The 27,252-nt window shown below is 38.7% G+C and overlaps 1 protein-coding gene across 4 annotated transcripts; it reads right to left on the reverse strand.

The window, feature by feature from the left end:
* Positions 1-1,633: 1,633 nt before the first annotated feature.
* LETM2 (leucine zipper and EF-hand containing transmembrane protein 2) lies at positions 1,634-27,252 on the reverse strand. Of its 4 annotated transcripts, XM_072635167.1 has the most exons (11): positions 25,972-26,510; positions 24,512-24,592; positions 20,741-21,188; positions 20,026-20,169; positions 18,064-18,219; positions 17,225-17,425; positions 16,038-16,157; positions 13,476-13,589; positions 4,466-4,561; positions 4,061-4,141; positions 1,634-3,167 (listed from the first exon to the last, which is right to left on the reverse strand). In XM_072635167.1, exons 2-11 carry the CDS (start codon positions 24,556-24,558, stop codon positions 3,114-3,116), a joined length of 1,461 nt encoding a protein of 486 aa, XP_072491268.1. In that variant the 5' UTR covers positions 24,559-24,592; positions 25,972-26,510; the 3' UTR covers positions 1,634-3,113. The 4 variants fall into 4 exon arrangements, with proteins under 4 accessions (XP_072491268.1, XP_072491266.1, XP_072491265.1 ...); XM_072635165.1 differs by lacking the exons at positions 4,466-4,561; positions 25,972-26,510 and adding an exon at positions 26,513-27,252; XM_072635164.1 differs by lacking the exon at positions 4,466-4,561.

Here is a 27,252-nt window from a genome sequence, read left to right on the forward strand (position 1 = left end):
AGCCAGGAAATGAATCTCAGCTCTATTACTATTTACTATGGGACTTCAGACTGGTCCCTTTCTTCAGTTTTCCCATCTGTAAAATAGTGATAATCATCTCTGCCTTGGCCCTACCTCACAGGAATGTTGTGTGAATGGATGGAAGAAAGTCTATCAAGTGCTTTATGCTCCTTGGGGAGAGGTGCTGGAGAAAATACAAGGCACTATTACTATCAAATTGATGTCCTTGCTGTTATTACTTAAATCACCCATGAATTCCCCAGAAGACTGAGTGGATGGGAAATGAAACGGCAGCTTCACAGAGATGATCAGATTGGGTCTCCTGGGGCACAGAACAGAGTTTATCTAATGAAGACGTCAGGCTCGGAGAGAAGCCTGTCAAGGTGCTGAATCTTGTTTAGTCTACTTAGGGTTAAAGAATTTGAGTCTAGGATCACAGCAGCACTGTGCTGTGTATATTTAATCAATTCTGCATTGGGCCTTTCCAGTCTCTTCTAATTGCCACAACACAGGGACCCCTTTGTCCCTTGGTGCTGCTAATGCAACCTATTGATCTCAGGTAAGTAAGATTCAGCATCAAATGAAGCAAGAAGTCAATTTCATCAATAATAATAAAGTTGTAGTGTTTACTAACTACAACTGTATGAAGTCAGCAAGCTAAAATCCCATTCACATTAAGCAAATTGATTGTCTGAGCCTGCAACCTAACTGAGCTTACAGGTGTGTAAGAGTGGGAAATCTTTAACCCATGGTTTAGCATTACATATAACAACACTATCTATATGATAACAATTATAGTGGTTAAAATATAGAATGGGAGCATGGATGTGGCAAATGTGGATTCCTAAATAGAGCTACTGAAAATTTTATCTACTTTAGCTATCCTAATTAACTCTCCTCTACCCCCATCCCCACCACTATGAGATGGGCATGGCCAAATGTGAGGGTTATAGGATCCTCTTTATAAAATATGCCTATAAATGTCCATCTAAGAGAATACTGAGAATGGATAATACTAGATAAAAAAATACCATAAAAAAGCCTATATGGCTATATCCATCTATCAGTAATGGGGAGAAAAAGCAAGGCCTGTTATCAGCCTTTCTTCTTTCCTAGAAACAATGAGGGGGGTGGAAAGGGTAAATATAGGCCCTAACAGTCAAGAGAAAATTGCTACTAGACTAAGTTATGTCCATTCTGGAGCCACTTCCCTTATTAAATAATAGATGTCTTGGCTCATCAGAATCATAAATTTTATTTAAAATACAGCCAACTAGTCTAATAAGAGATTAAATATAGCCTGTCTTTGGCTTTCTAAGATCCAAATCATGAAACTTGTTAAGATAAATTGTGTTGAGAGGAGAGAATGGTCTCTTAATGTCTAGATGCAATGAAAAGGTTAAAAGTGGGCTGCTGGTCAGAAACAGCCAAGGGCTCCCTTTGGCTTAATCATTCCCACTCTGCTCTGGGAAAGGACAGAAAGAGAATTCTAACACATCCTACTAGTACCTATGAATCACTGGATGGGAACAAGACTGAGCAAGTTAACTGGCTAATCTTTCTCCCACATTCAACCTTTAAAATGTGAGCCAAGTAAACTGAAAAAACAAACAAAAAAAAAACACCTCACCACTTTAGAAATATAAAAGTTTATTGTGAATCACCTTGCTAGGCTAATGGCAAGACTCCATACAATGTTGCATTAGCACAGCAGGGTATTCTTAATGCTCAAATAACTAGAGTTGATTAGGAGTACAATATGGAGATCATCCCCTGCTGAAAGAGAGTCAGAGGAACCAGTTTAAAGTGCAAATTATTTCTAGTTTTGAAATAAGAATGTAAGTTATTCATTTAGGTGGTCCCAGCCAGTCTGAAGAACAAAATTTAAGTTTCACTTGGTTTTTAAATGTTACCCAACTAAGTGCTTTCAATTTCCAGGAAATAAAAATAACTAAATGTTACCAGCAAGCCTGGTAACGTTTTTCATCTCCCAGATCCCTGAATGTGTCTATTCCCTCCCTAACCTCTTTAAAACTAAGAGAGCTATTGGTCATCTTTGTGGCAATCTTCCAGCAAAGGAAGTTACCACTAAAAAAAGTTTTTAAGTAATAAATAAGTATCTGAACATAATATTTGTTATTGGGTAACACAGACAAGGACAATTAGACCTAAACAACCTCCACGACTAACAAAAAAAAAGTCTGATTTGTGAATCACTTAAATAGATCAGGGAGGAAAAAAAAACACCCAACCCAAACAAACAGTTAAGCCACAAACCCTAATTATGTTTCCTAGCAAAATGATGGCTAATGAAAGCCATATGTGCTAGCAAAGTGGCAGCTCCTTCCCAGCTTATCCTGCAGCCACTCCAGGCCCAAAAGGAGATGTCAGACAGAACAGCCACTCTGAGGCCAAGCCCTGTTAGCTGCCAATGTGTTTTAACTCCTCACTCCCCTCTAAGAGGCTTTCTCTTCTCTCCATCAGAGCAGCACCCTTTCCCCTGTCTTATAAGTTAATTGGTTTTGAGGGTTTGCTCCCCTTGCAAAAAGACCATGAGTAAGTAGCATCAGCATTTCAATTTAAGGATAGGAAATGTGCATATCAAGCCACTAGCTAATCAAAGGTCTGTCAGAGAAAGAAGGGGTCAGGCTGGTAAAGTCATTGCTGTGCTTCCAAAGGCCAAAGTCAAGATGCCATGCTAGAGGAGGCTAAGGTCATAAAAAATCAAAGTAGGAGCCATTCTATACAAAACATTTTTCCTTTAAGGAGTGCTGCACAAATTGCAGATATCCAAAGACAGATCACTGCAAAAGCTACACATTACACAATTTCGTCAATAATGAACAGGTGTCTTTACACATTTACACTTCGTGGAGTTAATTTACAGTGGGAGTGAATAGTGGCAGAGAAGAAATGGGCTTTCTGAAGAACATGAACTTAGATTCACTGCTAACATCACCTGGGGTAGTTTTCAGGGCCTCAAGGAGTACTGTTACAATGACGAAATGGCCATATTCCGAAGATGATATAGACAGCCCAGCCTGGAGTCCTTTACCTACTGAGGTACGGAGATGGAGTGGGTGAATGGATTACAACATCATCTTCAAGTGGCCTTACACTCCATTTGGACTAGCTTTGCTGCTTTGGGATGAGGTTTGTGATTTGATCTGAAGAGAACAGATCAAAATAAAATAACTTTAGAATGAAGCCACAGTTTCAAGGTGAATGCTCTAAGAGCCACAGGCTAATTTCCTTAGGTCAAATCATGTCAAACCATTCTGACTTTACAATCTAATATCAGAGTGTGTTTTACAAATAAGTCAACAAGCATTTATGCACCTACTATGTGCTAAGGTGAGGAGTGGGACTGAGGAAGTTTATATTGTAAGAATACCAAAACAGACTTGCCACCTTAAATGCTTGAATTACCAGTACCTGGACATTATCCCTCTATGTGTCCAGAGTTTCCATCACCAACCCAGAAATATACTAACCTTCAAGGGGAAGGACTGCTACTGTGTTTTGTCTCTGCTCATATCACTGGCCTCTGTTGTTTCTTCATGGTTTGTCCTGTGCTGTGGTCCCTACTTCTTATTCTAGTTGGGGAGTTTAATCATTGGTGGAGGAGAGGGCACTCAAGCGACTTTTACACTAAAGGTCTCTGGAAAATTGGGGGTGGTGGTGAGGAATACACTTAATGCCGAGATTTAGGTTGTTTTCATAATATTTCTTTACACAAAGGTCCTGTGTGAGATTCACTACATGAGGAAACAATTTCTAATTGGCAGAAGAAAATAAGGATGTGCCTGTATTGTAATTAGTCTCTAGACTTAGCATGTTTAAGTTTGATACTTGATTGCACTTGTGGATAGTTTACTTAAAAAGGTCAAAAATGTAGTGGTTACAGGATGACTACACTTCAGCCTACAACATCCTGTTTAGGAGCAAAGGATTATGCAGTGTTTCACAACTGTTCTAGTCCAAATTAAAAGTGCTCTTGAAAATAAACAAACAAAAACAAATAAGAAATAAGCCCTTTCCCTCTAATAAAAATGCTTACTCTGGAAGAAGAAAGAGATTCTTCAGTTAATGAAACAGGTGGCGGTGCTATAGTAGGTGGCAGATTTTTTAATTTTTCCATCTGAAACAACAAAATCAGACACTATGTTAATGAATTTAACAACAATTCAATTCAGAATACAAATGTCTAGACTCTAGAAGATGCTGTGTTAAATTATACACACACTGTTACTACCAGGAAGTTATAATAGCCATTTTTTTTTTATACTGGCAGTGTCCAAAAGATAAAGCCTAGAAGCAAAATGAAACAAAGCTGAAACATACTGCTTTCATAAGAATGAACCAAACAGTAGACTAACTCTTCCTTGTTAAAGAAAGTAACTGTCAGGTTAACATTCCAGTTTATTCAAAAGGCTTTTACATAAAGAAAAAAAACTAGGCTAACCTTTATTCCCTGAAGCTGAGATGCAAAGTCCACCAGGACCTCTTTAGATTCAAGTAAAGAGGGTGGTATTTCTTGAGGAGCTTTAGCTTTTGAAAACTAAAGGAAAGGTAAGTTTGGTGTTGTATTTTGTGCTCACCCTAATAAGTCTACTGGCCTCCTACAAGTCCAGACAAACACTTCAGCAATAGTCAAAAAGCCTTCCCCAATTCCTCCAACTACAGCCTTTATGAGCATGAGAAAAGAGACAGAGAAATACAGGTTTATGTACACTGTGTATTGTGTACACTATGTAAATCAAATTATAAACCAATGTTTACAATTATTAGGACATTAAAAGGACATAAACCCTAATTCTATATTTGTTTCAAAAAGAAACCATTCTCAATTACTCTATGTCTGTTTTTTAACAGATTTCAGATGAATGAGATAATATTTATAAAAGCACTTAGCCAAGTGTCTGACACAGAATAGAAGCTGTATAAATACTTATTCCCTTCTCTACCTTATTTGATAGTCAGTGTAGTCAGTGGTAAGCTTTAAGATGCATAATAGGCAATATAATTCATCTGAGTATTTTAATCAACATTTTAATACACACACTTTCCCTTCAAGAGCTAAGCAGGGGAAAATAAAACATGCTATTTACAAGAATACCAATAAATGAAATCACATAAGAATTCATATTTATATCTATCCTACTAATACCGATTATTTAACAAAGTATAAGGTAAGTTAGCAGAATGAGGACTAGAGGGCAAAAGGAGACAGAACGCTTCTCTCAGTTCTAATTTATTAGAAGTCTATATGCCAGCAAATATTGAATGTCTTATAAGTCATGTTCCAGGAAAAGATTAATCAGACTGAAAAATACTCATCATTGTATTTTGGGAAACATATTTGAGTAATTTGAAAGAAAGATGTTATATAAATCCAAGATAATGGTAACATTAACTTGTTGTCATAGTCTAAATCCTTTATCGGATAGAAAGTCTTATTTTATAACTAAGGAAAGCTGCTGCTGAAGATGGACAAGAAAATATAAGACAATCAAGGTATCTATGAGCATATCATCTTATCCTGAGGCTGATAGTTTTAGCCCCTCTTTTACCACACCCTAGGGAAGGAGTTCCTAAGGTATGAGGGTAAAAATAAGACATTTTTATTTTATTTTATTTCCTGAAGAGTGCCTTCAGGAAACCAAGTCTGGTCCTAGACACCTGTGGCTTAGATGCCCTCTTGAAGTGCTGGAGCATTCCTAGGAGGGTTTATGGATTCATGTCTGCTCTAAAATAAATTCATAAATTTGAACCAGTCCCTAGCTCCCCTAGAAACATCCTCCAGATCAGATCCAGAATTGAATCTTATCTCAGGGGTCCCTCCAGAAATGGGTTAAACTTAGACTTGCCTCTGATTTACGTAAAAGGGTAGGAAGGGAGGGCAAAGGGGCTTGAATATGGACATTTACCTGGGTTGTAAACTCCATACTATATACCCACAGAAGTATTTGATGTTTAAGTGATTTTCTCTGATTCATAAGAGTTAGCAAAAATGAGGTTAGAACTTCTGGCTCCTCACTCTTAGCTATTTAGTATTTGGAGCCGTGCAACAGCATCCCTTTCTCACCAGTGAAAATTATAAGTCAGACACGAAAAAACGTCAGAGCACAGAGAGGTAAGTTTGATTCTCTAATGGGATCACACTAGAAACATGGTACTTCATTCAGTCTTGTGTTCTTCAGTGCTAGGAAGGTAAGTTTAAGAGAACACTGCAAATGGTGATAAAAAATGATGAAGTAACAGATATAGAGAAAAAGGAAAAGAACTTTAGCTCAATGCACCACTTTTTAAGGGATTCAAATTTAGTCATTTATAGAGACTGAGATCCAGTGACACTGGCCTCCTTGTTAATCATCACCTAAAGCACGCCATCTCCTGACAACATTCTCCTCCACCTCCTGGCTTCCCAGATTTCCTTCAAGTCTCAGCTAAAGTCCTACCTTCCACAAGAAGTCTTTCCTACTCCCCTGTACTACTGGTGGCTCTCCTCTGAGACTGACACAATTTGTCTTGTAGACATCCTGCATATATCTGTGCCTTCCTGTCTGCACGTTTCTCCTCCATTAGACCATAAGCTCTTTGAGAGCAGCAGCTATTTGTTTCTTGCCTTTCACTGTGCCTGGCACACAATGGGTACTTAATGAATGCTAGTTGACTGACAGAAATACAGAATAATCTCTGGAAAGGCTTTGAATACAGCCCTGTGTGGCTAAAGCAACAGATTTAAAAGATTACATACTATAACACTGTTGGTTCAATATTAGAAAAATATATAGTCATAATAACTTATTTAAATCACATGATTATACTAATAGATGTAGAAAAAGTTTATAAAATGCAATACCCATTTCTGTTAAAAACACTAAAAAAAATATAAATTACAGAATATAAATTCTTAAATATGGTAAATATACCTAACTAAAACTAAGAGTCAACATTATATGTAATGAAGAAATGCTAGGCTTTCCAATGAGAAAGTAAAAATGTCCATTATCAACACTATTACTTGAATATGCTACCAGAAATGCTAGCTATAGAAAGAAGACAAAAAAAAAATTAAGGGAATAAGCATAAGCAAGGAAAAAACAAAATTAATGGGTCTCTGCAGATGATATGATGGTCCATATAAAGAAACCTAAAGAGAAACTAAAAAATTAATTGAAACAATAACCCCAGCAAAAAAAAATGGCTATAAAATTAATCCACATAAATTATCAACTTTTTGTGTATTACCAATAAAATCTGATAAAAAGAGAAATGTCATTCAAAACCAAGAGCAAGCATTATCTATAATGGGAAAAAACTAGAAGCCTTTCCAATAAGGTGAGGGGGAAGCAAGGATATTCATTATCTCCATTATTATTCAATATGGTACTAGAAATGCTAACTACAGCAATAAGAAAAAGAAATCAAAAGAAAAATCACAATAAAATAAACCCATACAACTCATCAACATTTCTAAATATTACTACCCAGCAAGAAAATACAGGAAAACAATTCCATTTAAAATAACAGCAGACGATATAAAATTCTTAGGAGTTCACCTGCCAAGACACATGATGGGGTACATGGGCCCCAATCATAAGATCATGTCTCTGAAAACCTCCCAATTTCTCAGGAGGCCCCTGTCCTGCGAGAAAATATTTTCTTGTTGCAGAACACACTGTTATCAGAACAGACAAAAGGGTGTCTGGTCCAAGGATTTTTGTCCCTGGCTGACCCAAGGATTCTCCTTCATGTTAGATCTTCTAGGTCCATGCCTGACAACTCCCTCATACTGAATATTCCCTAAACTTTCCCATCCATAGCTCCCAAAGATAGCTGGACCCCTAGATTACCTAATTAGCATTCCTTTCCCATGCCCCTTTTCCATATAAACCCCAGCACCATCCTCATTCTCTTGAAGTTTTGCTAAAGTGTTACAACAAACTTTTTTGTCAGTTGACAAAAGGCTTGAGTGTATGAATTCATTCCAGGCAACTCTGCCTTGGCATTCTCAGGGTCCCAGCACCCCCAACCTCATCACACACAGGAACCATATGAACACAATTATAAAATATTTTTCACATAAATAAAGACAGATCTAAAGAACTGGAGAAATGCTAATGGCTCATGGGTAGGCTGAGCCAATATAATAAAAATAACAACACCTAAATTAATTTACTTATTCAGTACCATACAACAAATCACTTTACAGATCTAGAAAAAATAATCAAAATCAACTGGAGAGGAACAAAAATATCAAGGCTCAAGAATACCAAAGGTCAAAAGGGAATCAATGAAAAAAAAGATGAAGGAATGAAGCCTATCAGATCCCAAGCTATATTACAAAGCAGTAATCATCAAAACAATATAATGTGCAACCAAAATTAAAAGGAAAGCAGAAAAGGAGAAGGGAGGAGTTTGCAACAAATATCTCTGATAAAGGCCTCATTTCTCAAATATATAGAGAGTCAAATTTATAAAAATACAAATTATTCCCCAAATACTTACTTATTCTCCAACTGATAAAAGGTCAAAGGATACAAACAGGCAGTTTTCAGAAAAAGAAATCAAATCTATCTATAGTCATATGAAAAAATGCTCTAAATCACTTTTGATTAGAGAAATGCAAATTAAGGAGGTATTACGTCACACCTAATAGGCTAATATGACAGAAAGGGAAAATTATGGATATTGGAGAGGACATGGGAAAACTGGGACACTAACGCACTGTTGGTGGAGCTGTGAACTAATCTAACCATTCTAGAGAGCAATCTGGAAATATGTCCAAAAGGGCTATAAAGTTTGGCTACCCTTTGATTTTAGCAATACCACTGCTCAGTCTATCTCCTGAAGACATCAAAAAAAAAAGGAAAAAGAATTATCTGTACAAAAAATATTTATAGCAGCTCTTTTTGTGGTGGCAAAGAATTGGAAATGGAAAGGATGCCCATCAATTGGGGAATGGCTAAACAAGCTGTGGTATATGATTATGATGGAATATTATTATGCCATGAGAAATGACAAACAAGATGATTTCAGAAAAACCTAGAAAGACTTACATGGACTGATACAATTTGAAGTGAACAGACTCAGGAGAAAATTGTACACTACGGCAGCAATACTGTAGGATGATAAAATGTGAATGACTTAGCTATGCTCAGCAATACAATGATCCAAGATAATCCCATAGAACAATGATGAAGCATACTATCTGTTTCCAGAGAAAGAACTGATATTGTTTGCATATAGACTAAGCATGTTATTTTTCACTTTCTTTCATTGTTTTTCTTTTATTCAAATTTTCTCATACAAAATGACTGATAGGAAAATATTTTACAAGATTGCACATGTGTAACCTATAGCTGATTGCTTATCTTATCAGGGAGGGAGGGAAGGAAGGAGGAATAGAATTAGGAATTCAAAACTTAAAAAAAAGCAAATTAAAAAAAACTGTTTTAACATGTAATGAGGGAAAAAAATAAAATACATATTTATAAAAATCTGATACTGGATAAGAAAAGGGCACTTAGGTAGTACAGTGGATAGTGTGCCAAACCTGGAGTCAGGAAGACTCATCTTCCTGAGTTCAAATCCAGTCTCAGATACTTCCCAGCTCCATGACCCCTGGCAAGTGACTTAACCTGTCTGCTTGTTTTCTCATCTGTAAAATGAGCTGGAGATGGAAATGGCAAACCACTCTAGTACCCTTGCCAAGAAAATCCCAAACAGGGTCACAAAGAAGTTGAACAATTGGATGAGAAATAGAGAGGTTGATCAATGAAATAGACTAGACACACAATATTCAGAAGCAAATGAACACAGTAACCCAGTGTTTGATAAATCCAAAGATCCCAGCTATTAGGACAAGAACTCAATTTAACAAGAGCTGCTGGGAAAAATGGAAAGTAGTCTAGCACAAACTATGCATAGAACAATATGTCACAACATATATCAAGTTCAAAATGGTTACATGATTTAAACATACAAGGTGATAGCATAAGCAAGTTAAGGAAGCATGGAAAAAATTACTTGTCAGATTTATGGAAAAGGGAGAGCTCATGACCAAACAAGAGGTAAAGAGGATCACAAAAGGTAAAATAGCTATTCTGATTACATTAAATTAAAAAGGGTTTGCACAAACAAAACCAGTGCAGCCAAAATCAGAAGAAAAGCAGTAAATTAGGGGAATATTTTATAGCAAGTTTCTCTGAAAAGGTTTCATTCCTCAAATATATGGAGAACTGACCCAAATTTACAAAAATAAGAGCCATTTCACAATTGATAACTGGACAAAAGATATGAACAGGCAGTTTTCAAAGGAAGAAATCAAAGCTATCAACAGTCTTATAAAAATACTCTAAATAAATATTAGATTAATGCAAATTAAAAGAACTCTGAGGTACCCCCTCCTATCCATCAGATTGGAAACAATAAAGGAAATAAAGAAGAAATAAAGAAGAAAACAATAAAGGAAAATGCTAGATGCTGGAAGGGATATGGAAAAACAGAGACACTAATGCCCTGGTAGAGCTGTGAACTAATCCAATCATTCTTGAGAACAATTTGGAATTGTGCCCAAAGGGCTATAAAACTGGGCATATCCTTTGACCCAGCAATTCTGCTACTAGGGCTATGTCCCAAAGACACTTAAAAAAAAGGAAAAAGAAAAGGGTCTACATGTACAAAATATTTATAGCAGTCCTTTTTTGTGGTTGCAAAGAATTCAAAACTGAGGGGATGCCCATCAACTGGGGAGTGGCTGAATAAATGATGGCATATGAATGTGATGGAGCACTATTGTGCTGTAAGAAATGATTAAGAGAACGGTTTCAGAGAAACCTGGGAAAACTTATATGAACTGACATAAAGTGAAGTTAACAGAAGCAGGAGAACATTGCACACTACAACAAAAGTACTGTAAAGATAATCAACTGTGAAGTAGCTACTCTGATCAATACAATGATCCACAACAATTCCAAAGGACTCATGATGAAACATGCTACACAGCTCCAGATAGACAGCTGATGGACTCAGATATACTGAAGCATATTTTTTTCTCTTTATTTTTCTGGAGCATAGCTAATGTGGAAATATGTTTTACATGAGTTCATATATGTAGTGGGTATCGTATTTCATGCCTTCAATGGGTAGTGGAGAGGGTGGAAGAAGAGAGAGAATTTGTAACTCATATTAAAAATAAGTTTAAAAAAAGAAAAGAAAATCTTCTGCACAAACAAAATCAATGCTGTTTCAAATTAAGAGGAAAATAGTTTAAATGGGAAAAAAAGTCTTTAGAGTAAGTTTTTCTGATAAAGATTTGATACCCAAATACAAAGGAAAGTGATGCAAATATACAACATCAAAAGTTATCATACATAAATGGTCAAAGGACATGAACAGGCAGTTCTCAAGGGAAGAACTCTAAGCCACCAACAACCACATGACAAAATATTCCAGATCACTAAAAGATAATGCAAATTAAAGCAGACTGGCAAAGATGACAAAAAAGGAAAATTGTTGTGGAGCTATCAGGAACTCTGAACTGGTCCATCTATTCTGAAAAACAATTTGGAAGTATCCCCAAAATGTCATTAAACTGGCTTGACTAACTGGTACCACTATTGGAAATGTACCCCAAAGAGATAAAAGAAAGTAGAAAAGGACTTATATGTTTATATGTGCAAGATATGTGTGTGTGTGTACGTGTATAGTGGACCTTTCTGTAGCAAAGAACTGGAAACAAAGTAGAGTATTCATCTATTGGGGAATGGCTGAGGAAATCATGGTATATGAATTAATAAATATTATTACACCACAAGAAATAAGAAAAGGAATGGATTCAGAGAAACTTGGAAAGACTCATATGGGGGTAGCTAGGTGGCCCAGTGAATAAAGCACCAGCCCTGGAGTCAGGAGGACCTGAATTCAAATTCAGCCTCAGACACTTGACACTTAACTAGCTGTGTGACCTTGGGTAAATCACCCAACCCCAATTATCTCACTTTCCCCCTCCCTCCAAAAAAAAAACAAAAAAACAACTTGTATGAATTGATGCAGAGGAAGCAGAACCAGAATAATTTATACATTATAATGAAAAAACCTTTAAGGAGTTAAGAACTCTCATCAATGTAATAATGACCAACAATTCAGAACACAAATGATAAAGCATGCTAACAAATTCTTGAAAGAGATGATAGATTCAACATACAGAAAGAGACATATTTTCAGATATGGTCAATATGTGAATTTGTTTTATTTGACTATGCTTATTTTTACCAAGAAAAAGTTGTTTTTTCTTTTGTTTTGTTTTCTGAGGAAAAGGATTTGGGGAAAAGAGAGGCTAGTAATTCTGATACCAAAAAAGAACATGAGGAAGAAAACAGAATCTTTTTTTCAATGAAGTGACTCTCTTCAATGTGCCAGACTGTGACCCATCCATGCCTGCCCATTATATGCAAGTCTGCTTAGCATGCAGAAGGCCTTCTCTGCCTTCTCTAGACATTATGATATACTCTAATTATCCACCTTTCATCTCGTATTCTTACCATATAACCCATCCATCTTCTCTCCTACACAATTCCTCAATATTCCTACTCTTTGGAGTTCTTCATTGGTTTTCTGCTGCAGCCTGCTCCTATTACCATGTGTCTCTCCACTACCCACTGTGTGGTACTAATGTTTAGATCCTTGGAAGCAGTGGTTTTCTATATATCAACACCAGCAAAATGTTAATACTAAAAAGATGGGCCTTAACTTTCATAGGAATCTTGGAATCAGTAAAAGAGCTTTGGGATTTCTTGAAAACTATATGGTTTGCTCTCCTCCTCCTGTTCTAGGTCCAACTTTTTATCCATCTGTATTGTCTTTCCTTAATATACAGACTGTTGGAAAAGCTCTAAAGGGTGTCAGTCCAAATGTACATTGAAGAACAAATACTCTTCATCCACTTGGCTTTCTTATATGGATGGACTGGCCAAACTGCTTTGAGTGATTACAAGAGCCAGGAGGCTCTGTAATGCTCTGGACTTCAATTTAATCAGCACAATGTCATCCACAAACAGCAGCCTCTGGAGGACCTCACTCTTTACAAGGGATCCTTCTCTGACCTGGACTCTGCACTAGATCTCCAACTCAGTAGTAAACACTACTATTATTAAGTATACATAAATGAAATAAGAATCAAGTGAGAACATAGCTATTCATGCTGGCCTAATAGAAAAAAATTAGCACTAAAATGAAGTTAAGTGAAAGAAATTTGACTAAAAAATATCCTAATAAAATCTAAATATGAGGAGAAAAAGAAAGTAATGACAAGCCCTTGGCCAGAGATTATTTTAAACAGGCCAAACCCCAAAGAGTATTTATTTAATAGGAGCTAATTGCACTGGATACAGGTAGAGACAAGTATGCCCATGCATAAGTCTTGGTTATGACAGAAACACAGATTCTCTATAAATCAAATTACTCACCTCAATGCTTGGAGGAATCTCAATAGGCTTTGGCTTCACATCTACCAGATAGAAGGTACGGGACAACAACAACAGAGAAGGAGGGACATTCTCTTTCAGATGGAGGTCCAGCCACTAAAGGATGGGAAAGGAATGAAACAATAGAAAAAGCTCTGAAAAGGGCCCAGGGAAATGGCTCCTTCCCTCTGTAAGCTTCTCTTTCAGCTGTTCAAAGAACCCAGTGACCTGCTCATCCCTACGCCCTTATAGGCACTTTATATTTCTGATATGCTAAGGTCCTTTAATAATCACAGAATTAACTGTAAAAGACCTTAGAGATCTAGTCAAAACCACTCATTTTACAGTCGTGGAAAATGAAACAAGAGAAGCTAAATAACTTCACACAGAGAGTTAAGTAGTGATAAAACCAAAGTTAGAATCCAAGTATCCTGAATTCCACAGTCTATGTTCTTTCTACTACATCAGGCTGTCTCTCTAACCAGTGGAATAAATGAAGTCACTAATGCAGCAGGTAAAAGATAAAATAACTAAGGAAACAAAGGTGTAAGTTTCTGAGCATATCAACTTATTAAGCAATGAATATTAACAAACAGAGGCCAGTAGCCTTCCTCAGCTTTGGCACTAGACCTGATTTCTAATTGGAGAAAAGATTAACTAAGTTTCTAAGTTGTGAGGGAGAGAGTAAACAGGTACAATTTCCTGAAATCAAAAAAAGTGCTGTCCCAATCCCCCCAAGTGTCTGTAAACAATGAAGGAATATGGAAACAATAACTGATTGATCATCAGCCCAGGGCCAATTTTCAGATAAGACATATGGGTTGCTTGAGATGCAAAACTGAGAGAAAACTTTTTGCATCAATCTTAGGATCTAACTGGGTTTCTGGTCAGCATAACCTAGATCTTTAGGTAAAGGTCTCTAAGCAGCAGGTAGAGGTGGTCCAGCATCCCAGCAACACAGGGACAGATTCAAACAATGCAACAACGTTCCCTCACAATTTCCACAACTGAATAACCTGGGACTAGACTCATAATTGAATAGAAAAGGGAACCATGCTAGCTCCAAAAATGATTCACAGGATGGAGTCAAGTGTGGTATATTTAATTCCCACCACCACTTGCTGCTCCAATCCCCTCAATTCCTTCACTGAGAGGCCACTGTCAGAACAAGACTGCAAAAGGTTATGATGTAAGGTTCCTTCAACCTCTCAAAGTACTGAATAAATACTTTCAAATAAGATCAGCATCTATAAATCTGCTTATCCCCTTTAAAAGGAACTAGCGAGTAGTGCTGGTTAAGTTTAGAAGGCAGATTCTGAGAACAATCTGTCCTGGATATGGGTTAAAAACTGAAAAATGACAACTATCTCTATGTCTCAGTGCCACTATCAGAACCCTTCTTTCTGTTGCTTTGGTGCTGTAGCCAGGGCTGAATGTAAAGAAAGGAAGCCACACTAGTCTAATCAATCAATAAGTACTTGTTAAATGCCTACCATGTGCCAGGCTTTGTGCTAGGTGCTAGAAATACAAAGACAAAAGTAAAAAGGCTTTCAGGGAGCTTCATATTTTATCCAGAGAGACGTACATTTCTAGTTACAGACAAGATAGATATAAAGTGATTTTCAGAGGAAGGATACTAGCAGCTGGGGAGATCCCAAAAGGCTTCATGTAGAAGATGGTACTTGAGCCTAGCCTTGAAGGAAATCCCATAGGAATTTTAAGTAATAGAGGTAAAGGGGGAAAATACATTACAGATTTGGGGGGATAGCCAATGCAAAGGTACAGGGATAAGAACTAGTGCTGTTTGTGAGGAAGAGTAAAGAAGGGCAAGTCCGCTGGACCACAGACAGAGCAATGGGGATAAGGTTAGAAAAGTGGATGGGGGTCAAGTTGCAAAGGGCTTTCAATGCTAAACAGAAGAGTTTCTATTTGCTTCTAAGTCATAGGGAGCCTTTGGAGTCTACTGAGCAAAAGTATGTAATATTCTCAGGCCTTCACTTAAGAAAATTCACTTTGGCAGCCCCTTTTCCCTCCCCCACCAAATTCTATAGACTAAGAGGGTCTGCTGAAGTTACTAAAATTCTCATTAATCAGGAATAATGGATCAAGTCTTTGGCTTAAGTCACTGGGTTAAAATGCAAATATGCTACATATAGATGGGTTTCTTCACATTGTAGACTTTGTCCTTTCTTTAACCAAGCTGGAGGACCCCTTGACTTTCCAGATATCCTACTGCAAACCAACTACTTCTTAGTGGGGAACTGAAATAACAGGAAATATAATTCATTTGAAAACTGAACTTTATGATACAGTGGGAAAAGCACTGGCTCTCAAGCAGTACCTGGGTTCAAATAACACCTTTGATACTTACTGTCTGTGACAGTTTAGGTAAGTCATTTAACATCCTAGGTCCTCAGTTTCTTCATGTGTAAAATGAGGGGGTTCAAACTAGATGGCCCAAGGTCACTTTTCAGCTCTAAAGTTATGATCCTATGATGCAAGGGCAGCCAAATCTGCAACTATATAAGGAACCTCTGAAAAGAGCCTAAGGAAGTGGCTACTTACCTGTGTAAGCTGTTCTCTCAATTGCTTCTCAGTGAGCCCCAGTGACCCCATCCCTCGGGCTCTACAAGCACTTTGTAGTTCAGATATGCTCAGGGCATTCACTCCTTCTGTAGCAATCACCTAAAAAGAACAGAAGGGTTGACAGAAGCCCGTGGGTTCCAAGTTCACCTCGGCAGAAGTTATGACAAATATGATTACTGCCCCCAAGCTTATAGTTTGTGGGAGCCCTGAACTGTTGTAGTGGTAGATGCGGGGACAGTTAAGATGAGGGGAAAGGAGCACCCTTCCTTTAGCCAAGATATTAAAAGGATCTGGGGCATTCAAATGAATTCATCATCAAACTAAAAATTCCCTTCCCCACAGACAGTACTTGAGGTAATATGGTGCCTTCTGATGACAACCCTTTAATGTTTAGTTTCATCTTTATAAAAATGGCTGGGAGAAGGGATTTACCCCATAATCTTTCATCTAAAAACTTCAAAACTAACCTCAAACAAGATCTGACCTCTACTCCTCTTAACACAAATGATGGCTATGACAAATCCCCAGTGCTGAAGCAGTGATACTGAAAGAAACTAAGGAGAAGGTGTGCTGGGGAAATCCTGCTTCTTCTGATCATCTTCCTTTTAGAGCATTATCAGCATTTCTTCCATCTTTTTTTAAGCAGCCTGCTTGGTTCTTATAACCAAGGCAGCGTCTCTTACCCAATATATTCAAATGTTTTAGTTTTTGTCCCCCTAAAAAATTGTATTCAGTCACTCTTCCTGTGGTACCAAATCTACCAACAGAAAACAGATTTGGTTAATAGCAGCATGGCAGAAGAGGGAGGTGACGAACTTTCCCTATCAGTGTGATATCAGGATCTCACTTCCTATTCCTCCAAGTAGGCCCCTATCTGCTCTAAGTTAGTCTTAGCTAAAATACTGGAATTAGTGACATTTTGCCCTACCCTTTAAGAGAGAGTTCAGGGAATGACAAGTAACTAATGATTTTAAGTGAGAGTCAAAGGAGTGCCTGGGGCTATGAAGGGAGCCTGAGAGGGAGGTGGGGGTGGGGGAGAATTTTCATTCACCTTGGCAGAAAACTTGTCATTAAATGAGCCCTTGATGCAAATATTTCATTACTAGGCTAGCCCAAGATAAAGCAAATTTCTTGTGAACCCCCTGAAACTACAGTTAGGCTCTTACTTCATCATCTGCTTTTATAGACTTCAGTTTCATCAGAAGTTGAAAGCGGAGCAAGTTGTTGGTTCCAAGGGTCTGAAGTTCTAGGAGTTTGCACAGGGCAACCAGTAGAGATCGGTCTAAATGTTCGAGAGTTAGGTCATACTCAAATAGTTTGGAAAACTGAACAATTTCCTTTGTGCTAGGTGTATGGCCTGTCTGGACCTACACAATGGAAAAAAGAGGCGTTAAAATATGCTTACTACTTATTTGAACCTCCCCCATAGTACCCTGTTATAATGTCACATTTCCTAGGATAATCTACAAGCATTTACTGATAATGTCTGATGGCATTATACTCATTTTACAAATTAAACCTCACCACCCCCACCAACAGGCAGAAAGACATAAATAATCTTGCCTGGGGTTAGTGGAAGAATCATAAGTAACCCTCAAGTTTAATTCTGTTCTATTCATAAATCTAAACTTTTCATGAACATTATCTGATATATAGGTTGCATAAGCAGTGACATTTCTGTTACTGAGTGAAGATACCATGGATTTGTATTGTGTTATATATAAAGGGGAAACTAGTGTACTATTGCATATGCTTAGGCAGGTTTATTAGAGATCTAACAGACCTTTAATAATTATTTTAATATATTTATATTGACATCTACAATATACTACACTCTGGAATTTATTCATTAGCATACTAAATGATGACAAATACACTTCATTTGTTCATATGAATATGTATAGACATATATTTCTTTCACTTGATCATACTCATATTTCCTGAGTATCCACCTCCATTTTCATATCCCTTTCCATCTGAAGTTACTTGTGTAGAAGGCTGATACCTGTTTTACATAGGATGAAAACTGTGAAGAGGCATCTCCTAATTTGGAACCTTTTCCCAACTTGGCTCTGTTCCTCCTTGCCATCTCTGTAATAGTTTCTTGGAGAAACTTTGCTAGTTCCAACTTTGCTGCCATTTTCTTTTTCTGTTTTTCTGCCTTAATGGTAGAAAAAGGAAGGAAAATGAATTAATCTTTTCTGCCTTGACTGAATCTTAACAAACAAGGCTTGGAGAATAGGGATTATCAATTCTAACTGGTCACTGCTACCTCCAATTTAATATATTTGTTTTTTAAAAGTTTAATTTAAAAAGCTATTAGGGAGAACCAGTTTAGACAAAAGGCAAAATTTCATTTTATAATTTCTCACTTTAATCTTACAACTTAATTTTGTCTATCTTCATTCATTGAATAGTAGTTGACGTATATAACCCAGGGATGAGGAACCTGTGGCTGAGGCCACACGTGGCCCTCTAAGTCCTCAAGTGTGGCCCTCTGAATTCAAATTTCACAGAACAACTCTCCTTAATAAAAGGGTTTGTTCTGTAAAACTTGAACTCAGTCAGAGGACTGCACTTGAGAATCCTGTGAGGCAGCAACAAGCTCAGTTTTCTGACCTCAATAGAGAAAGCCCAGAGGAGTTTACAACAGAATCTGTCAATAAAGATTATACGTGGAAAGTACAAGCACAAAAAGGAGAGCAGAAAACCAACCAGGAAATAGGTGGAAGTGTAATGGAAGTATAAGCGTTTACAAGCTATGTAAGAAAAAGGTGGCAGTATGGACAGACTGTCATTATTTATTAACCAGATTTTTGGGCCGCCACTACCTAGGTTAAGGTTCACAGGTTCTGCATCCTTCAATGCAAGCTCAAAAAATGCAGAAACTTTGCTCCCGAAGGTTTTGTCTACTAGGAAAGGCACACTATTAATAAATAAAATGAAGGAAAGTAAGTTAAATCTCCCTTCAACAAGCTTAATATTCTTTATCAGTAGTGGCTAGGCATCTTTAACACATCACTTTAACTACAGTAAGACTATGAATTGCAATAAATATTGGCTAAGATTAGAAGATATTTCCATACTCTAATGCACAAAAAGATAAAGGATTTCTTCCAGTTTGAATAGTCTTTAACTAGGTGTTTTGTTGTGGTTTTTTTTCAACTTTAGTTCAGTTCAGTATGCTAATATCATTTCAGTTGGTACTCAGTGAATTAAGGTAGCTCATTCTAGTTTTGGTTCACGATTCCAGAGTTTAGTTCCTGGTAGACCAAAGATTTCTAGAGGACAGAATCAGAGATGCCCTTCAGTTTGATTCTGAGAATTGTGCCTCAAAAATATGAAACTACTAACAATTCTTGACTCATATACAAATACTCTCTTCCCATGTAAAAGTTCTATATATTTATCATCCGAAACACATGGTTTTGAGTTTTATTGTCATTAGAAAATTGACAGGCCTATATATTAAACTGGGTGATTTGTACAGCTACAGTTATTTTCCCTTCATCAAGTCAGGATGATTCTTTTAAAAAGCAAGATTTAACCTTGATTTTATAATGGAAAAGTAAGTCTGAGGTTGTTTCCCAGAAAATGAACTAGGGGCAACATTCATATCAATTATCTTCTATAGCAGTTCCTTCAACTTTGCTACAACTCTAATACATTAATGGAAGGATACATTATCCACAACAGATTATATTATGGGACAATCCCCCAAATGTCAGCAAGTATATGTATCAAGCTAGGTTCCCAAACAGATCTACAAGATTTCATTTTCAATGCAATCATTTCCAGAAAAGTCTATAACAAACACAATAAAGGATTTTTTAATGGATTCCCAATGAAGGATTCACCTGGCAACCTATTCATTCTTTTAAATGACATAATAAAAGTTGGATGTTGCTTTGTTATTTGTTTTTTTTTTTTTAGGAGAAAAACAAGTTAAAAGTACAGATATACACACCTTTTTGGATTCAGTCTCAAAAGTTGATGGCAACATGTCTGGAAAGAGTTTCAGAAATACTGGTAATAGGAATTCCATAAAGGGCACAATGATGAACACGATAAATGGAACCAGGCGGAAGAGATCAGCACAAGTTCTCAGCAGCTAAAGAATTAAAAGCATATGTAATGTTCATTCTTTTAAGACATATCAAAAAATTGCTTTGGGTTCCTAATGTGTTAAAACCCAAGACAGATTTTCTGCTGCTGCTTCTAAAACAGACAGGATGTTCCCCTTCCCTAAGATTCTGTATGAATATTTATTATATATTATCAGGGAAATCTATATTAATCAAAACATGTTAATGGAATCTCACTGCTTCATCCTTATAAAACAGAAACCTCTACTCTAATAATGCAGTATGTTTTAACATTGGTTCTGAAAACTTGAGATACTACTAGGTTTGTACTTAGAAGGACAATTCATATCTGAAGGCCCTCAATACCTTAGAAAGGTTGGAAAGCAGCTAAAGCTGAAACTCTAACTAAATAACTGGAAGCATAGGTTAAGTGACTTGCCCAAAGCTATACAGCAAGTCAGTAAAAACTCAAGAGTCTTAGCCATTTCTTTTTACTAGCAAAAAAAAAAAAATCCCTTTGAAATTTTAACATGTTAGTTGTACTCAAAATTTAGTTCCCAAATAGTTAGTTTCAATTTCACCCTTCCTCTTGCCTACCCTTCGTCTCTCTCTTCTGGTCAGCACCTGTCCATGTAATAGTCTCCATACCATCCTGGCAGCAACTTTGGTGTCGATCCAAAGCAAGTAAAATCCATTGTAATAATGTTTAAGTTCATCCACAATTTTTTGTCTCAAAGACTGCTTAACCTCCTCAGTCTTAATCCCTGTTTCTTTTGGGGTTTTGGGGCTTGCTGTTACTGGTTTTTCCATGGTTTGTTTAGGCTTATCTGGGAAACCTTGAAGCCAGCATGTGGATGTATGTAGTTTTCGTATTGCCTTAGTTCGTAAGTGAGGTAGTTTGCTGCTTGATTGAATAGGATACAAGAAATTTTTGCTTCCATAGTTCTTCACATGGGTTTGATTTAAATGGGAGTCTGCCAGATGAAGAAATGAAACTGATGGGGAATATCGAGGGTAGCTAGGGTGGACAAAAAGGTGAGGACCTCTAAAAAAAAAGGAACACTGCTGAGTTAAGCATATACATTTACAAATTTAACAGGTTTTTTCAAGTTTGTATATTCTTTAGGCACAGTTTATATATCCACTTAAAATGAAATCAGGATTTTTTTAACCCCATAAATTAAAAGTAAACAACATAAAATAACTGGTTATTCGAATTTGTGGCAGCATATTCTGATGCTAAATTAAATAATCCATCATAAATGTTAATAAGAAATCAAATTTAACTTGAATAAGAGAAACTGCTGATTGGGGAAAAAATCTTCACATCAAGTACTTCTGATAAGGGTCTGACTTTCAAAATATTATAGGGTATTTACACAAATATATAAGGATTATGTATTTGTAGCTGGAAGGACTCAGAGAAGTCATCTAGTTGAATCCCCTTCCTTTGTAGAAGAGAAAACTGGAGCCTAAAGAGATTATATGACTTGCCTAAAGTTACCTAGATAGTAAGTGACAGTACTGGGATTCAAACCCAGTTCCTCTGACTCCAAATCCAGCCCTCTTCCCTCTGCACCATGCTGAATAGGACTGAAATTCATTCCCAAATTAAAGTTCTTACATGACCAAGGGATATCAAGAGTTTTTAAAAGAAATATAAATGATCAACAGCCATGTGAAAGCATGCTCCAAATCACTAATAATAAGAAAAATGTACATTAAAATAATTCTAAGGCTTTAACCTCATGCCTATCAAATTGGCAATGATTATAAAAGACAGAAGGAAGAGCTATAGGAAGCCAAACACACTCATACTATTGATGAACTGTCAATATAGATCCAACCATTCTAGAAAACAGTTTGGAACTCTACCAGATAAAAGACTAAATTGTCTACACCTTTTGACCTAGCATACTACTACTATGTATATACCCTAAGGAAGACACAGATAAAGGGAAAGGTAAGATATTTATCAAAGTATTTATGGCAACGTTTTATATGGTAGTAAAAAATATGAAACAAATTGAGAGATGATCAACTGAAGACTACATGAACAAATTATGGTATGTGAATGGAATATTACTGAGCTGTAAGAAACAACAGGTATGAGGAGTTCAGAGAAACATAGGGAGACTTGAACAATACAGAACAAAATAAGCAGAATCAAGATAATAGTACATACTATCACAAGAACGTCAAGGATAACAACACTAAAGGACAAAAGAACTCATCGATCCAATTATCAAACCTGCCTTCAAAGAAGTGACGATAATACAAACCTCCAACCTCTTAGTAGACAGAGATATTAGACTGACTACCAAACCGAAGGTCTACAGAGCCCTTCTACTGACCTCACTGTTGTATGCCTGTGAAACATGGATGCTCTACCAACACCATGCCAGGAAACTGAATAGCTTCCATTTGAACTGTCTGAGGAAGATTCTGAGTATCACCTGGCAGGATAAGGTACCAGACACTGAAGTCCTTGCTGGAGCTGAACTGCTGAGCATTCAAACTATGCTTCAGAGAGTGCAACTCTGATGAGCTGGCAAACTCCGATGGGTTCGAATGCAAAATGTATGCTTGCCAAAAAGACTATTTTATGGAGAACTCACATGGGGCAGGTGATCACATGGTGGTCAGAAGAAGCAATACAAGGATACTCTCAAGGCCTCTCTCAAGAACTCTAGATTTAACTGTGCAACATGGGAGCCACTGGCACAAGACCACTCATCATGGCATGCCCACATCAAAAAAGGTGCTGTGCTCTATGAGCAAAGGATAATTAAAACAGAAGAAAGGAAATGTAAGATGCCAAGTATTCACCCCAAATGTTCACACAGACTATCTGCGGCCAACATATGGTAAAGCATTCCAAGCTCATATTGGTCTGATCAGTCACAGTCAAACACGCTGAAATTTCACTTTATCATGGTGATGTCATTTTGGTCATTTTCAAGAGCAAAGGACAACCACCAGACAGGTGATGGACTACAAATGTTGAATGAGGCATACGCTGTCAAGTATGGTCAGTGTATTCATTTTGCTTAACCATATTTCTTGGTTATAAGGGAGGTTTCTTTAAGAAAAATATTAAGAAATGACAACAATGTAGAAAAATAGAACTTAAAAGTTAATACGTAAGTCCATTTTTAGGAATAAACTGTTATCATAACAATTAAAAGCTCTGAAAATGGATGGTAACACATTTTACAATAGGAACCACATTCAAAAAGTTTTGCCATCTTATAATCCCACTGTCAAAGACCAGGTAAAATTATAGTGTTGGTAGTTACTTTTCTGGTAATATAAACATTCTTTTAATGAAACACCTTAGTTTCTCTCTAGTGATTAACCAATCACACAAAAGCATTAATTACTTCATATCATGCCAGGAACTTCCTCAAGTAATAAGCACCTACAGAATGCCCTTTACTTTAAGATTCCTGGAGAGCTTTATGAACATGAATCAGAGTAAGCCAAGACAGGCGGTATATTTCAGTTATATAACATACCACATCTCAAACTGTATACCTAGTATACCTGGTAGCTTAAAAATAAAAATGAAACTAGTACCAGCAAAGAAACTTCTTATGGGATAGCTAACAGCCCATCTTTGCTCCTATTCTTTTTATAAGTACAAAATAATAAGAGGTAGCTCAGTTTAGTGCAAAGATTTCTATACTTGAAGTCAAGAGACTGGGTCTGAACCCTGGCTCTGACACTTACTTGTTGGATGACTATGAGCAAATCACTTAACCTCACTGAGCCCCAACTTCTTCATCTGTAAAATAGGGATAATACTTACCATAAAGGACTGTTCTGAGGAAAGAGATTGGTAAACCTTAAAGTGCCATAGAAATACGAAATGTTATAAATGGTACCAAAAAGTACCATGTAGCATGTGCTATATATCCACAAATATAAATTACAACTGTATTACTATAAGACCCTTGACAACTACAGCACACTAATAATCCATGTCTTCATATAATATATAACAGAATGGTTAAAGCTTGAAAGGAGTCTACTGACCATCCAGTCAAATTCTCTCAGATATTTTTGAGTATTCATTTCAAAAGAAATAGAGAGCTTTATTGGAGTAAGTTCAAGTAAATACATGTCAATTTTCTAAAACATGAAAATACTGGGAAAATCCTATGAAATAGGGTAAAAAACACTAACTACTGTAGTCCTAGCTCTGCCACTAACTTACTATTTAACCTTGGACAGAAGGCTTCATCTCAGTATGACAAATGGAGCTCCAGGGTCCCTACATTTATACCCAACTCTCAAATTCAATGAAATATTTCCTCTAGACAATAATAAGTACATCAATAAGGAGTAAAAGCTTCCAAGTCTTACCTTGTTCTAGCAATAGCAAAGAGTATATTACGGCCACAGAAAGCCATATTTATATTGGTTTCAACTGGTCAACAGAGGGACCTAGGCAAAAGGAGTAGGAAATGGTTTAGTATTTAAGAAGTCAGGAGTTACAAAGATGATGAGATTTAAATTAGCAACTACTGCAAGACTAGAATTGTTTTCATATTCTTTTCAAGATATTAAAACTCCCCCAAGTTCAATATTCCTAACTATCATAAATACATCTGCCACTGGCCTTGACAGGGCTGTTTTGACATACTAACAGAGCCTATGGAAGGCAATTTTAGTGAAGCTGGAAAAGCACTGGGTTGATAGATTAAGAAATCTAAGTTCAAGTCACTGTTCTGCTATTACCTGTGTAACCTTAGAAAAGTCACTGAATCTCTAATGCTGTTTTCTCATCTGCAAAATTGGTTGAAAGGATTGATAAACCTTAAATAAAAGGCTACAAAAATGTCCACTGTTATTTGAGATGATCATGATGATTTGCGACCAACAATGTTTTGATTGCTTGTTAGTGTCCTCTGGTAGGAACCTGCTTGAGCAATTACCAAATTTCCCAAGTTGCTGAATAACGCATAGGTTTCCTTGTAGGTCATAAATATATACTGTAAAATTCCCTGGATTTCAATTCAATTTATTAAATGCCCACTATGCGCACTGTGCTAAGTGCTGGCTTTATCCTTTCAAAGTTTTGCTCTGCTAGTCACCTTTCCCCAATCACAGAAAATCCAAAGTAGCATTGCTTTTATTTATGCAGTACTGACGATCTACAGAGTTCTTTCCAGTACCTCCAAATAAAAAAGCCTAGTCTCTGCTCTGGTGTATGGCAGTTAAGGGAAACCAAGCTGGAGTTTGCTGCATTTTAATTAAGACAGCAGTTTTAATTAAGACTGCCTGGGACTCTTTTTTTTTTCAACACCGGACCATCCCTGTATACACTCCCAGAAAGCCCAAAGCCGGGAGGGCAGCCAGGGAGTGCAATGTATCCTCTTTAAGAGCCACTTCGGGCTAGCACCGCCTCAACCCACGACTGGCAGTTTTCCACGGAGGTTCGTTCAAATGCTCCTCTTCAGATCAGAGTGAGCAAGCAGACAGGAGGTCTGGCAGGTGATAACCCTCCAGGGGCAGGTGGGGGAGGGGAAGGCCAGGTCACTTCCAAGGTTCTGGGGTCAGTTAAGCTGCACAGGTGGTGGCAGGTCGTGCCCTGCAGGTGACGGAGGTGGGGAGGAGAGGGCTGCGCTCCTCCAGGGCGGCCCTTCGATCCAAGTTTGGGCTCCGTCCGAGGGCCGTCCGGGAAGACCCACACGTGGCCTCGAGGCCGCAGGCCCCCCAACCTCAGGGTAGCTATTACGGCTCCCCGCGAATGTGCTGGTATGGGGAGCACAAGGGAGGCGGGGCACTACATCCATCCTCCAGGTCAATACTCGGTGGGTTACCTCCGGTGCCGGAAGCCTCATGACCCCGGTGCAATGGACGTCTGCGGCCCCCTCGGTCAGCGGGGGAGGTGGGCGAGGGTGGGCGTGGTTCTGGGCCAGGGGTGGGCTCCGGGTTTGGCCGGAGGGCTGGCCCGGGAAGGAGAGGGGGAAGGCAGGGCCAGGCGGACGTGGAGGGGGTCGGGAGGCGGATAAAATGGAGGGCTGAATTTACGGGCCCAGAGGAGAGCGAGCGGGGCGGCTGCCGGCCTGGGGTCCGAATAGCCGGGCGAAGACGAAGAGAGCTGGGAGCCGGCTTCGGGAAGGAAGGCGGGCGGGAGGGCGGGCGAAGGCCAGCCCCGGCAGGCTGGCCCAATCCCCTCGCGGGCTCAAGCCTGCGGCCTTCCCCGCCCCGCCCTCTTCCGCCCGGCCCCTCCGAACAGCTACCTCACCCCGCCCACTGCCTTCCCAGCCCTCCCCGCGCTAGAGGGGCCTGAGGCCGGAGGCTACGCGACTATGCTTCGCCCTGACCATCCCGCCTCCTCCGCCACCTCTCTGGTTCTACCTCGCCTCTCCCCGAGGCCGTTGTGATGATTGACAGCTTCAGGCACCAATGAACACGCAGTGCCTCCGGCGGGTTGGGCCCCCTCAAAGCCGTGGACGTCCGGGAGAGGAGTCGGCCCACGTTCCCGCCCAGGGAAGGATTTCCGGGCTTGAGTTGCTGAGAGGAGACAGGGCGGGGAGGGAGGGAAAGGAGGAGGGAGGCGTCAGGTTTCCCGAGCTGCGAAGGCTTGAGGGCACTGCCAGTCTCCATGCCTATTCAGTGGGAACGCTGGATGAATCCTGCCCCTCGCCGTACCGCTAGCGCATCTTACGCAAGTCGCCATGGCAACCCCCGTGGCGTGGAGCGTGACGTCACTTTTCTAAGTCCCCTCATTCTTGGCTATTGGTACACAGAAGGACAAGTTCCTGTGACCCCTTTTCCGGGCTTCAAGGCTGTTCCTTAGAGAGGGCTTAATTCGAACCGAGTGCCTCTACGGAAAGGTGTTTTACAGGACTCGGGTGCTAGTCCGGGGAGCATCCGTGTGCCCCCAGACCACTGCCCTCCCTTCCCTGCCTGGATCAGCGTTGGGGAAGTGCGCTGGCCTCGGGCCGCAGATTCCCCACCCTGCTCTGAATGCTGTGGTCCTTTCCTCGAGGCGCAGCCCACCCTGGCATCCTCTAGACCGCCTTTCTCCAGATGTTTGCAGTCTGCCGATCCTCCACACCGCCCAGCGTGGCCAGAGGAAATCCCGAAGAAGTGCT

Source organism: Notamacropus eugenii, chromosome 1, assembly GCF_028372415.1.
Source record: "Notamacropus eugenii isolate mMacEug1 chromosome 1, mMacEug1.pri_v2, whole genome shotgun sequence".
Taxonomy (NCBI): domain Eukaryota; kingdom Metazoa; phylum Chordata; class Mammalia; order Diprotodontia; family Macropodidae; genus Notamacropus; species Notamacropus eugenii.